Source organism: Pleurodeles waltl, chromosome 6, assembly GCF_031143425.1.
Source record: "Pleurodeles waltl isolate 20211129_DDA chromosome 6, aPleWal1.hap1.20221129, whole genome shotgun sequence".
Taxonomy (NCBI): domain Eukaryota; kingdom Metazoa; phylum Chordata; class Amphibia; order Caudata; family Salamandridae; genus Pleurodeles; species Pleurodeles waltl.
Genome location: NC_090445.1, coordinates 518,522,106 through 518,534,829, shown reverse-complemented (window position 1 = coordinate 518,534,829; position 12,724 = coordinate 518,522,106). Strand labels below are relative to the sequence as shown.

Genomic DNA, 12,724 nt, shown 5'->3' with positions numbered 1-12,724 from the left:
TCTAAGGCCACACTCTTTCCATTAGCAACCCTTCAAAGTACTTTGGCATTCTCTTGAATCCCAGACTTTCAATGTTGTTTAGGATAGTATGAATCCTCTGTTAAGTACAAGCCATCTAGATCTGGAGAGATGGGCATCCTTAAATCTTTCCATTTGGGGCAAGGTGCAAGTGATTCAAATTAATGTTGCACCAAGGATCAACTAAATAGTCACTATGCTTCTCATAATTTTGCTTGCCAAATCAATCCTCATAGATATGCCAGTATGGTCAAACAGTTTTTACGGTGGGGGGTAAGGGGGTTGAATGCCAACTGACACTGCACAAATTCTATGGTAATCCTGAAAGTAGAGGCCTTATGTTAACCAACCCTATTATATATTGGCTGTTATTTCAACTTGCACACCCCAAACTCTTCTTTCATCAGACAGAGATGGGTGCTCTTTGAAACAGCCTTGATGGGTAAAACAAGATGTTTCAGAGTGCTTTATTTGAAAGAGAAACAGCAGCTATTCAATGCCCACCCTGTCTTTGGGGAAACCACCTGTGGGTGAAATAATGCCCTTAGATTAATGTGAGTAGACGGGCACCTTCATGCAGCAATGCTGTTGTAGGACAATAGCATAGTTTAAAGAACCTTCTGAGAACCCTTATGGATGGACTTCATTAGTAGGAAAATACATCACGTTGATCTTGGATTAAAGGATGGAAGTATATTTTCATTTGAGAAGGCCCATACCATTTACAACTTTGCTGTGTGACATCCATGGACATATTGTAAACTGTCCCACTGTTTACATACCTCGTCAGAAACCCCAACCATTGTCCTGCTGACAACTCCAGTACAATCTTACCTCCAATATTAGGGAACCCACAAGCGGGTGGTCTCTAGCCTATATGGACTTCTAATCAACTCAACAATCTCTGTCCCAATACGAACCAATCACAAACAGTGGTGGTCCTTGGATTACATGGAAAACTACTGTTCCATCCTTCTCGTGCAGCATGACAAATACTTACTGGAGGCCAGATTGAAATTAGCAAGATCTTGTATAGGTGGCATTTGCCCCCACTCAGATTCTACATGGCAAGGATCTCCACTAATCCTTCTTGCTGGAGATGCAAGGCAGCAAATGGTGACATTGTGCATAAAACCTAGGAATAACTCTTACTGGAAGCATAGTGGAAGGAGATTTGGATCAAATTGTGCAAGCACATCGGAATCACAGGGACCGAATGACGCAATTGAACTGCATCAGGATTTCTCCTCTGCTACTGGTGCACAAGAGTGCTGACAATTGCCAAACAATGACTACTCTGACATTGGAAGATAACTCCCTATGATAGACTCCTGGCTCAGGAAATTGTCCTTTATTGCCTATTATAAATAAATTATCCACAGATTAGAGGATTGTGTCCTACTCTTTGATAAGGTCTTGGGTAATTCCAATGACGCCCGTGCTCTATGCCTGTAGACTTACAATACAAGGGTTTTAAAGGCACAGTTCATGGGGAAGAGTATTGCTTGTTAGCTAAAGGCGGGAGAATGCTGCCCTGCCTGCAAGGATCAACCACAGCTCACACTGGAATAGATCCTAAAGTCAGTAGTATTTTTGTCATCCTACTCCCTCTTCCTTTACTCTTGTTTTTCATTTTCATCTTCATTATATTTGTTTTGTTTCCTCCCCATTGCATAGGGAGGGAGAGGGTGGTGAGAGGCAGTGGATGGGGGAGGGAGAAGAGAGTTTCAGTTTCACAAGTCATAATAAACTATGGGCCAGATGTAGCAACTGACGAATTTGCGAGTTGCAAAGTGCGAGTCCATGCGACTCGCAATTTCCAACTCGCAAATTCGTATGCAGTACGGTGTCTCAGACACCGACTGCAACTCGCTATGGGGTCGCAATGACCCACCTCATGAATATTCATGAGGTGGGTCGCAAATTGCGGCCCCATAGCGAGTATAGGCACTCGCTAACATGGAGGCCTGCTGACGTCAGCAGACCTCCATGTTTGCGACCTGCTTTTAAATAAAGCAGTTTTTTTTTTTGAAGTGTAGCCCGTTTTCCTGACAGGAAAACGAGCTGCACTGCAAAAAAACCGAAACCTTTTGTTTCGGTATTTTTTCAGGGCAGGGAGTGGTCCCTTGGACCACTCCCTTCCCTGAAAAAATATTTTTGGGTCCATTCACAAAGTGGAAGGGGTCCCATGGGGACCCCTTCCAATTTGCGAGTGGGTTACCATCCACTTGAAGTGGATGGTAACTGCGAGTTCATTTGCGACCGCGTACGCGGTCGCAAATGGAATTGCATCCCACTGCGAGTCGCAAATAGGAAGGGAACACCCCTTTGCGAGTCGGAAATGCATTTTGCGAGTCGGAGCCGACTCGCAAAATGCATTTCTGAATAGCAAAGTGGCTTTTGCGCCTCGCAAACGGAGAATCTGTAGAACAAATTGGGAAAGCTTAAGACATTGAACTGTGTACTGCAATGTGCAGTATGATGTTTAGGCCTACCAGCAGATTTGAGACTAAAAAGGGCAGGACTCATCTTATGTCCTTATTTTAAGAAATGTGTTTGAAGTGTATGTGCACATTTGTTATGCTTTTATTTTCACTCTCATTTCATGTTGTATAATTTTCGCCCAACAACTTTAAAGTCCATCGCTTGCTTACCTCCTCCATTTTCATGAGGAAGCAGTCAATATAGTCACGAGGAGAATTTGGATCCAATGTCTCTTGATTCATTTTCACTCTTTTTTCAACAAACTTTTCCAGGCAATTCAGCACTCCATGTATTTCTTTGTGTGGTCCAGGTAAATATTCCAGGATATCTGTGTACATGCTGTAAAGCTAGAAAAAGGTTAGATGAAATTAATAATTACATTACAATTGAAATTAATCTTTCTCTCTCTCTCTCTCTCTCTCTCCGTATGTGTGTGTGCACCCAAACACACGCACACACAAAATAATAATCCAAAAATATTTTCCTATTTTTTATGTGCAGCAGAAATCAGCAGGCACTTAACAGCATAACTTAGAATTACTTTCTTCTGTATTTCATCAAAGGAAAACAGTAAACATGATGGATGTTTAACACATCTTGGTTCTCTTGTCAAATGGGCCTTTTCCAAAACCATTTTGGGCAGATTTACAAATTTTTCAAGCAATTTAGCAATGAAATGTGCTGTGCTGAATTGAGCAAAGATTAAAAACAGCACAGAGCCATATCTATAAAGAGTGGCCTGCTAGTGTTGTCATACCCTGTGCTAGAACTCTAAATGGCTGACTTCAGTGATGCTCAGTTTCTCAGAAGTCAGTGTACACTGTCTGGCATAGTCTTTATATTAGAAGCATATCCTTATCCTCTCAGTATAAATTCCTATGTCTAGACAAATATAGAAGTATCTACATGCACTGGATGTGTCCTGTGCCCTTCAACACAAATGCAACATGAGGTTTTTTTTAGAAAAAAAGATTTCTCTTCGTTAGTGCCTGCTTCAAGGAGGCATGAGTTTTGGATACAAAGCTATCACTTACAAAGCCTTCTCACTATCTACTCACTGCTTTCCAGCGAATCTTACTTCACATTTCTGTTTACCTTTCCTCGATGCAAAGTGACACAAAGATGCATAAAAGGGGTTTTGTGCTGAGAAAAGACATTTTTCCAGGGATAAATACTTTTGCACTGGATGTTAAATAGTTTGGAAAGATTGTGTCATTTTGTGTCACTTTACATCAATTTTAATGCTAAGCTTTGGCGAATCTGGGCTTTCAATGCCACTTAGCACAATGAATGTAAATAACAACAAATGTTAGCCAATCAAAAGTCATAATTAAAAAACTATGCACTCAGGTTCATTTTCAATTTATTTATGTTTTATAATAAGCCAATGTTGACAAAACAGACATTAGAAATACAAGGAAGGAAATACAATTACAATGACATATACATATATAAGACAAGGTTAATGTACTTTACATATAATCTTAAACAAATAAATAGATTTTTTACAGAATAGTGCTACAGCAGATCAACAGTTAATAAAAATGTATTGGAGTATATAATCAATGTGCAATAGATAGTATACAAAAAGGTGCAGTGCACAGTACAACATATAAAACTTGCATATATTTCAATTTGATAAGGACCAGAATTTGTTAGTCCAAGCTCAAAGTCCAGCTAAAATATTGGACATTTTACTATTCAAACAATCCAGGAACAAAACCTTGCACTTATTTATCAAACTGTCATTGTTAAGCATGAAACAAATCAGTCTTAGGGTCACATATACAATGAAATTGGTTTGCGATTTTGTAATTATGACTTCTGCGATGTGCAACCAGGAAGTTGCGAACTGTGTCTCAGATACATATATCAATTCCGTGTGGGTCGCAAATGGACCTGCCTCATCATTCTTCCTGAGGCAGGTCGCAATTTGCAATCCACTGGGAATGACCTGTAATTACAGGGATGGCGGTCTGCTGGGGTCAGTCTGTAATCTCTTTTTAAATAAAGCAATTTTTTTAAATGCAGTCCATTTTCCTTAGAGGAAAACAGGATGCATTTCAAAAACAAAAATGAAAAAGTTTTCTTTTCATCTTCTAAAAGTAGGCAGTGCTTTTGGGACCACTGCCTGCTCTTAAAAAAGGTTTGTGCCCGCATTTACAAAGGAGAAGGGGTTCTTTGGGCACATTCACCAAGGGGATGGGGTCCCTTGGGAACCCCTTACCACCTCCTTCATGGAGTTGGTAAAATGTTAAAGTTTCTGCCACCGCATTCCAATTATAAAACATTCACACATACCTCTGTGACTTGATAATAGGAATGAGCACCCTTAACACGCCCCTTCCTAATACCGACTCGAAAACCTATTTTGCGATTCAGTAATAGGTGTACTGAACCACAAAATAGGGTTAGTACGTATCAAAGAGCTATTTAGTCACAGAAGGCCCTATTCTCCATTTGCGACAGCTAAAAACATTTGTACAGGTGGCCCTTAATCCTGACCTTCTCAAAATATTTTCCAAGTTAGTAACATACCTATCCAATAAAAAATACACACAAAAATCCAGAAATGCACATGTCAACATACCTTCTTTACAAAATAGGCAGAATGATATGTTGCCTTAGTTCAGTCCAGTGTTGATCTTGGGAAATTTCCCAAATATGAAAGAAGGCACTAGTCTCAAATGCAATTTCAGTATCAATCTATCCATTATATCTTTTAAATATAACTGTATATTTCTGCAAAATTCTGCCTTACTCATGCAATTTGGATTTTTATTACTCTTGTGGTTCTCTAGGTCTTTCACCACCTTTTTCAGTAAGTTCTTCATAGGTATTGAAAGTACTCTTCTGGTTCTATGGAGCCAAGTGGGTTAACCTGCACTATAATTTTCTCAATAGTTAAGATCCAAGATATATCTTTTTCAGACAGAGGGTAATTATTAATGCTGTATCTTAATGCAACTTCTGCAGTTGTCAAAAATTGATACCAATAATACATTTTTCTTTGAGAGTAGAATTTTATATTCAACAATCTGACCTCCAATCTTAAAGTACTATTCAATGAACCCTTTGGGAGACCAATCCATCTTTTCTATATATTCACATTTATTTTGAATTCTATAGAGACACGGCAGTTATCAAATTCATTCAATTGTCCCTGTAAACCAAGCGGGGTAAGATCAATTAAAATAGTATCATCTGCATAAAATATATAGGACACATTTATCCCTCAGTTTTGGTGGGAATGACCTGCCCTTTGCCAAATATTTTTGGGGTATTTGCAATATAGATGGAAAACAAAAGACGTCTGCATCCTCGTCTGAGCCCAAGGGTTTTTTCTATTTTTCAGTGAGTCATTTTTTCCCAGTTCAATCTGAGTCAATGAGCCCTCATGCATATTGATAATCACTTTCAATAACCAGATGTAATATCCCACCTACTCATTGTTCTCATAGATGTACCCAATTTACTGTATCAAACACAGTTGACAAATCAATATATGTAGCATACTAGGGTTGATTCTTAATAAAGACATATTTCTTGGCTAGAAATTTTATTTAAAAAAACCTCCATCACTATGGACTATGCATTCTTTAAGAACAGGAAATATCATAGAAATTGAAGTTATATCAATAAAAGGCATATTTTGAGCATCATACTTTAATTTTGTTTTCATTTCATGGAGCTCTTACCCACGTGCTGTGTTTTTTGTAGTTTCAAAAGTTGATGCATATTTCAAATAATAGTTATGAGCTGTTTATTGCTGTTTACAAACTTTCAAATTAAGTTGCTAAATATAGAAACAATATAAATTAATGTACATGATAAATAAGTCACATGTTTAGTAACTTCATGGCATATCAGCTTTTAATCAAACCCTTCTTAATTTTGTACGTGGCAGGTGTTTTATAATTATTATTGTTTTCTTTCTATGATGGTGAGAATGGCTTATCTAAGTTCACTTGAGGTGAGGATCCTAGTAGATTCATGCACCTGCTGATTAAAGCAATATGCTTTGAGCATAACTTAGTAACAGATTTGGGTTGTGTAGGAAATGAGGTAAAATGGTGTATATTTTGTAGTATCAGATGGTGTTCAGATCCTCCAACATTGCACAGGAGTCCAGTCAGCATCACCGTAGAGAAATTATTTTACCTGCATTAGGTAGTGTGCTGGAACATATTCCAAGTTCATAGTTGTGTTATATAATGAAGGTCATTCCTTTTACAAGCCATGACCTTCATGAAATGTACACTCTGAGCTAGATTAACTAATGGCTTGTAGTTGCAAAAATCATGTATAGTGATGTAAAGTAGCTCAATTTATTGTAGCAAGAAAGGTATTCACAAAATGTATTTTGAACGGGAATAAGCCTTTTTCTCAATGCACTTTGTAATGCTTTGCGTCGCTTTGCCACTTTGCTAGTTTGGTTGTAACTGCCGTGGATCAGTTTTTGATGCAAAGCCCTATCTACTATGACACCACAACTTGGCTTTGCATCCAAACCAATGCCACCTTGAAGCAGATGTTGACAAGGAGAAATGTTTTAATTTTTTCTACCATTCTATAATGTAATATATGCTGCACTTTATAGCATACGCATGAAGGCCCAGTTTTACAATTATTTAGTGCAGAGTGTGTTTCACCAAAATGACACAGACATGACATTTGGCCATGATTTAAGAGGGCCTAGCTCCTCCTTCCGCCATGTCATTTCTTTTACACTAATGTGGCCCAACAAGGCCAAATTTGTCTGCCATATTCACAAAGTGGTGCAATGCATGCATTGCACCACTTTGTAACCCCTTGCGCCACATTATGCCTGCTCCAGGCACAATATATGCAAGGGGGGCATTCCCCCAGTAGGGGGACCGCACAAATGGCACAGTGTAATCTAAGAGATTCCACTGCGTAATTTGTTGCGGCTACTTTTAACACCTGCACAGAGTAGGCCTTAAAAGGGGGCACAAGATTACTTTCAATAAACCACTATGTACTGTGCAGGATTAGCGCCAAAATGTTGGCAGTAATCCTACACAGTACATCAATAGCGTCAAAGCATTTGATGCTATTTTCCCTACCCTTTGCCATGGTGCGCCGTATATTAAATATGGCGCACACATGGTGGAAGTAGGGGGAAAGTAAGGGGAGCAAAAAAAGTGGCGCTGCATATAATGCATTGCCACTTTTTAAAATCAGGATCTAAATGTTTTTAAATTTACTTTAAAGTGATGGAAAGCACTGCTTTGATTTATTCTGGGTCAAAGGCACCTTTCATTGGTGGTGCATGGCATTCTCATGCAACCACCTATAGTTTTAGACACAAAACCATATTTACTAACAATGGTAGACAGGATTTGGACCAAATAATAATGTCACTTTGAAACAGGTGTTAAAAAGGAGAAATGCTTTTATTTCCCCTAACTTTTCTCATTTTGCATGTGTGTTGTACAGTACCACACACATCTGAAGTGGAAAATGTTGGCATATCATTTTGTCCTGGAAGGGTGTGATTCAAGTACACATTTTATGCTAAACAGCAAACAAACCTCTCTTAAACATGATGGAAAGGTTTTAAGTGGTGCTAGAAAGCCTGCATGTGCATCTGCAGTGATGAAGTGAGCAGCAACAGCACTTTTATTACATATGACTCTGCACTGCTTTCTCCCCCTTACATAGTGCAGACACCTTGGTTGTTTTGTTGCATAAAAACATACTTTTTCACATACTGCCCAATGCAGACCATATTTCAAGGATGCATGACACATTGTCAATTGTGTAATATTTGCACATTTTGGTGATTATCAACATTTTTGCAGACTTGAGGTCTAAACGTAGACTTCAGGTCTAACTTAGACTTCAGATCTAAAGTTAGACTTCAGGTCTAAGTTTACCTTTGTGAAGCAGGCCCATGCTTTTTTAAAATAGCTAAATCTTCTACTTCTGTTGCAGTCTTTTTGGATGCAGCTGTGCAGTCTGTGGACCTGGGTGAAGAGTTTTCTTCTGCACACAATGACAGCTGTGCAGATGATTTGAATGTCATTTTGCTTGTGGTCTGTAGCATATACACTGTATTCCAGTGCTAAAAATGACAAAATTTGATCTTCAACCATTGTCTGTTATGTCCCATGAGTAGTGACAATGAGTGAAGGAGAGATTTTCCAAATCTCTCTTTGCAGTATGGCTTTCACCTGATCTTTTAGGACCCCAAGATCCAGTGGAAACTTAGGGTACATGTTATATGTATTTTGTGTGCACTGTAGTCCAATGTTCTCAAACATGTAAATAAATGTGTTTTGTGTGCAACAGGATCTGTATTAAAAGTACTGTGTGTCTATTTTTAGAACTAGAAACTGCATTTGTTATAAACTGCACAAACATTTTGTGCAAATGTGTGTATGAGTCTTTTGTGTCTTTCTTGTCAATTGTTTGTTATAGAGGGATGCTGACTGTGAATTTGTATTGCAAGTAGTTTGTTTGAATATGTATGTTGTTGTTTAAGTGCCCCAACACAAACAATGATGCAAAGTTGTAATATGTAATTAAAGATCTATATGTTTCACCTTTAACTTCAGTGTGTAAGTGGATGTGCATTGATGGCATGTGATGTATGCATTTTGTGTGTGCATGGGTGTATGTCTGGGTATGTGTCTATGTGTTTTCTGACATGTGTTTGCAAATATAAATAGTGATGCACACTTAATAAGTGGCAATTTAAGTAAATTTCATGTCCTGCTGTCTTTTGTGAAGTACTTGTATTAGTCGTGGACAATGTTTTCTGTGTATACCTGGTGTATTTGTCTTTACATGTGTGTGCAACTGTGTTTATTAGGTGTTCACAAACACAACAATGGTACAAACCAATTTAAATTCCATTTGGTCCACTCTCCTATTGTGTATGAGGAACTTTGTTCTCATTGATGTGTGTTTTGTCTACTTTTCATTTGTGTGTGTGTGGCTCTGGGTTTACTAAAGTGTTCGCAATCAAAGGGTATGATGGCAAGAACATTTTTTAAACAGAAACTGCATCCCTTTCTTTCTGTTAAATGTTTTAGTGATCAGGCAAGGAATGGTCTCAGACCACACTGGTATAGCTTTGTGCTTTCTCTCTTATATGTGTTCTTTCACTGTTGTTCAAAATGTTTTAAAATGGTGATAAGTAGTTTGTTACACAACACAACTCATATGTGCCATTCATTGTCATAGACTCTTGTGTTAACGAGACTGCTAGGTGTTTGAGTGGCAGCACTACCGAGTATGGGGGACTGAGTCCGTTCTCACTGTGTGACAAATGTTGGCCTAACCCTTCCAGCTACCTAGCAGCACCTCACCAATACCAAGAGGTGGAAGTGATTTGTGGCAGTCCATTACATGACACTCAGACTTCTCCGGGAAGTCACAGTGGAACAGATCATACCCCTTTCTCCCAGATATACAGGTCTCATCCATGCAAAGATGAACAGATGCAGGTTCTTAGTTCTATGTTTTATTGAAGCAACTGCATTCTACGTAACAAGGCATGAATTGAAATTATGAGTATAATGAAACACAACACTATTACAACGGTGACAAGGTAAGTGAAACATAGAAAGAGTCCCACTATATTGTAACAATATGGTCCCTAATATCCCTAACTTGCCTACTAAGGGGGTTATTACAACTTTGGAGGAGGTGTTAATCCGTCCCAAAAGTGACGGTAAAGTGACGGTAAAGTGACGGATATACCACCAGCCGTATTACGAGTTCCATAGGATATAGGGGGTGATTCTGAGTTTGGCTGGCGGCGGGCGCCGCCAGCCAAACGGGAACCGCCAGAATACCGCTGCGCGGTCAAAAGACAGCCGCGGTTATTCTGAGTTTCCCGCTGGGCGGGCGGGCGACCGCCAGAAGGACGCCCGCCCACCCAGCGGGAAACCCCTTCCCACGAGGAAGCCGGCTCCGAATGGAGCCAGCGGAGAGGGAAGGGTGCGACGGGTGCAGTTGCACCCGTCGCGATTTTCAGTGTCTGATATGCAGACACTGAAAATCTTAGTGGGGCCCTGTTAGGGGGCCCCTGCAGTGCCCATGCCATTGGCATGGGCACTGCAGGGGCCCCCAGGGGCCCCACGACACCCGTTACCGCCAGCCAGGTTCTGGCGGTGCTCCCGCGGTCGTTGGCCCTGGCGGTCCATGACCGCCAGGGTCAGAATGACCCCCATAATGGACTCGTAATACGGCTGGTGGTATATCCGTCACTTTACCGTCACTTTTGGGATGGATCAACACTTCCTCCAAAGTTGTAATAACCCCCTAAGTTTCTTCATGACAGCAATAGCAGTGTGAGCCCTAATCTGCCCAACTTGTCCCTGGAAGGAAACCCAATGCCCATACCTGTGTGGAGGTAACAAAGAGGTATGTTAGACCAGTGGCAGACCTCCCTCATAGATGAAAGAGGAAGTGTGACATTTCAGCAGAAACTGCAAATGATGTGCATCATGAGCTGGAAAGTTGACTAGAATGTCGTCACTGCCTTATTTGTGGACAGCCTGTTGTTTTATAATAAAACATGGTGGTTTTCAAATAACTGACCAGATAATACATCTTGTCTGAGTCAGGTAGACATTGCACTCTCAGGACAGGCTATACACAGTAAACTAAAGTGTATAGCCTTACAGTGAGCACAGGATGGGATGTCATGCAGAGAAATGAATAACAATTCGGCATGGAAGGGCAACTGATATAAAATAATGAAACATTACCACTAAAATGAAGCATTTACTCAAATAATCAGAGAAATCAAATTGCAAGTAGCTAAGGAAGAGGGCACAGGCCTCAGACCCAAGCTAAATTAAATGTGCCAATCTAAGGCACTAAAGTAACCTCACAATCTTATCACTTATGTTTCTTATGTGGCATACATTTAGAGTGTTTTTTCTCCATACTGTGGATTCATCACAGGGCCTTGCCAAAGGCTAGGACCTGTGACTAACACATGGTCCGGATGGTAGAGAGCTATCAAGAGTTTTGGTAGAGAATGCAGGCAGATAAGATAACAAATTAGATAGGATCTAGAGATAAAGGGTTCTTTTTTGGGGAATTTTGTCTACCCATATTTCATTACCTCCAGTGTTGCAGTGTTTCTGAGTTGTTTCTGACCAAAGGAAAGTGTATATCAATAGGGTGAATGAATGGGGTGGATTTTGGTGTTGGCTACTGGTTACATTGTAGTTGGGGAATGCAGAGAAAAGTGTGGAGATAAGATGTTATGATGGGTGCAGATGTGTTTCCTGTAATTGTCAGTTGAGTCGGGTTCAGGTCTATCAGTGAAATGAAAGGAAATGTATTGATAAAAAGACTAAATGAAAAATGATTGAGAAAGAAAACTATTGAACAAATTCAGATGAGGAGGATGATTTCCCAGATGATTTATTTGATTGCAGACTTCCTCCATTTGCTTTAAAAACACTCAAACCACGTTAAGCTATGAGGGAAGGTGAGATACACTTGAGTATGCTCCCTTAGCCTACTGCCTTACGGCCTCACCTGAAAATTATTGCTCATGGTAGTTCGCCTGCCAATAAAATTGTTCCTGATACAGTTAACACTGTGACTGTGTTACAATGAAGTGAACATGCAGAGTGAAGTTGATGATGTTAAAAACTGAATTTGAGAAATTCTTGCAGGCATGGAACAATTAGCATAAATACATTGACTATGTATACAATAGAAGAATTGAGATTCCTGAAAAAAAAAACCTGCTAGGTGTGCATTTGATGCTTATGCTGGATTTGAGGAATTGGAAGGAGAGTATGACATTGTTCCATACGACAGAAAAGTCTTGCATGAAAACTAAAGAACAGGTTATAAAGCACAAAAAAGTTCTATTCATACACATATTAGAAAACTAAAAGTAGTATTAAAATGTAGTCAGATTTGAAAAGATTTAAAGAAAATTAATAAGAAAGGAGTTGGTAAAGCATAATAGAAAAAGAGAGAAGCAGAAAAAGAAGTTTGCAAGTGAGCCTTAATTGGTTGTGCCACAATAGCCTTTGTCAGAAGGGCACATTTCTTGGCAGAGAGCTTGGCAGATCTCCTTGAAGTTACAATGGATTTTCCAAAGCTTAGGGATAATCCAGATAAATGGTATGTGGAGACAGAGAGACTAATGACAAGTTCAAGGGTGCTTTGCATGGATTTCAGTATATTATTTGAGATTATTGTTCTTAAAGATGTGTGG

General features: G+C 39.5%; 1 protein-coding gene across 2 annotated transcripts in view; it reads right to left on the bottom strand.

Annotated features, from left to right (window-relative positions):
* LOC138299950 (cytochrome P450 2G1-like) overlaps nucleotides 1-12,724 on the bottom strand; it is a 278,392-nt gene that overhangs the window by 147,243 nt on the left and 118,425 nt on the right. For both annotated transcript variants that reach the window (XM_069238678.1, XM_069238679.1), the window contains one exon: nucleotides 2,673-2,849. In XM_069238678.1, coding sequence (XP_069094779.1) covers nucleotides 2,673-2,849 — 177 coding nt within the window. The remainder of the gene's footprint in view (nucleotides 1-2,672; nucleotides 2,850-12,724) is intronic.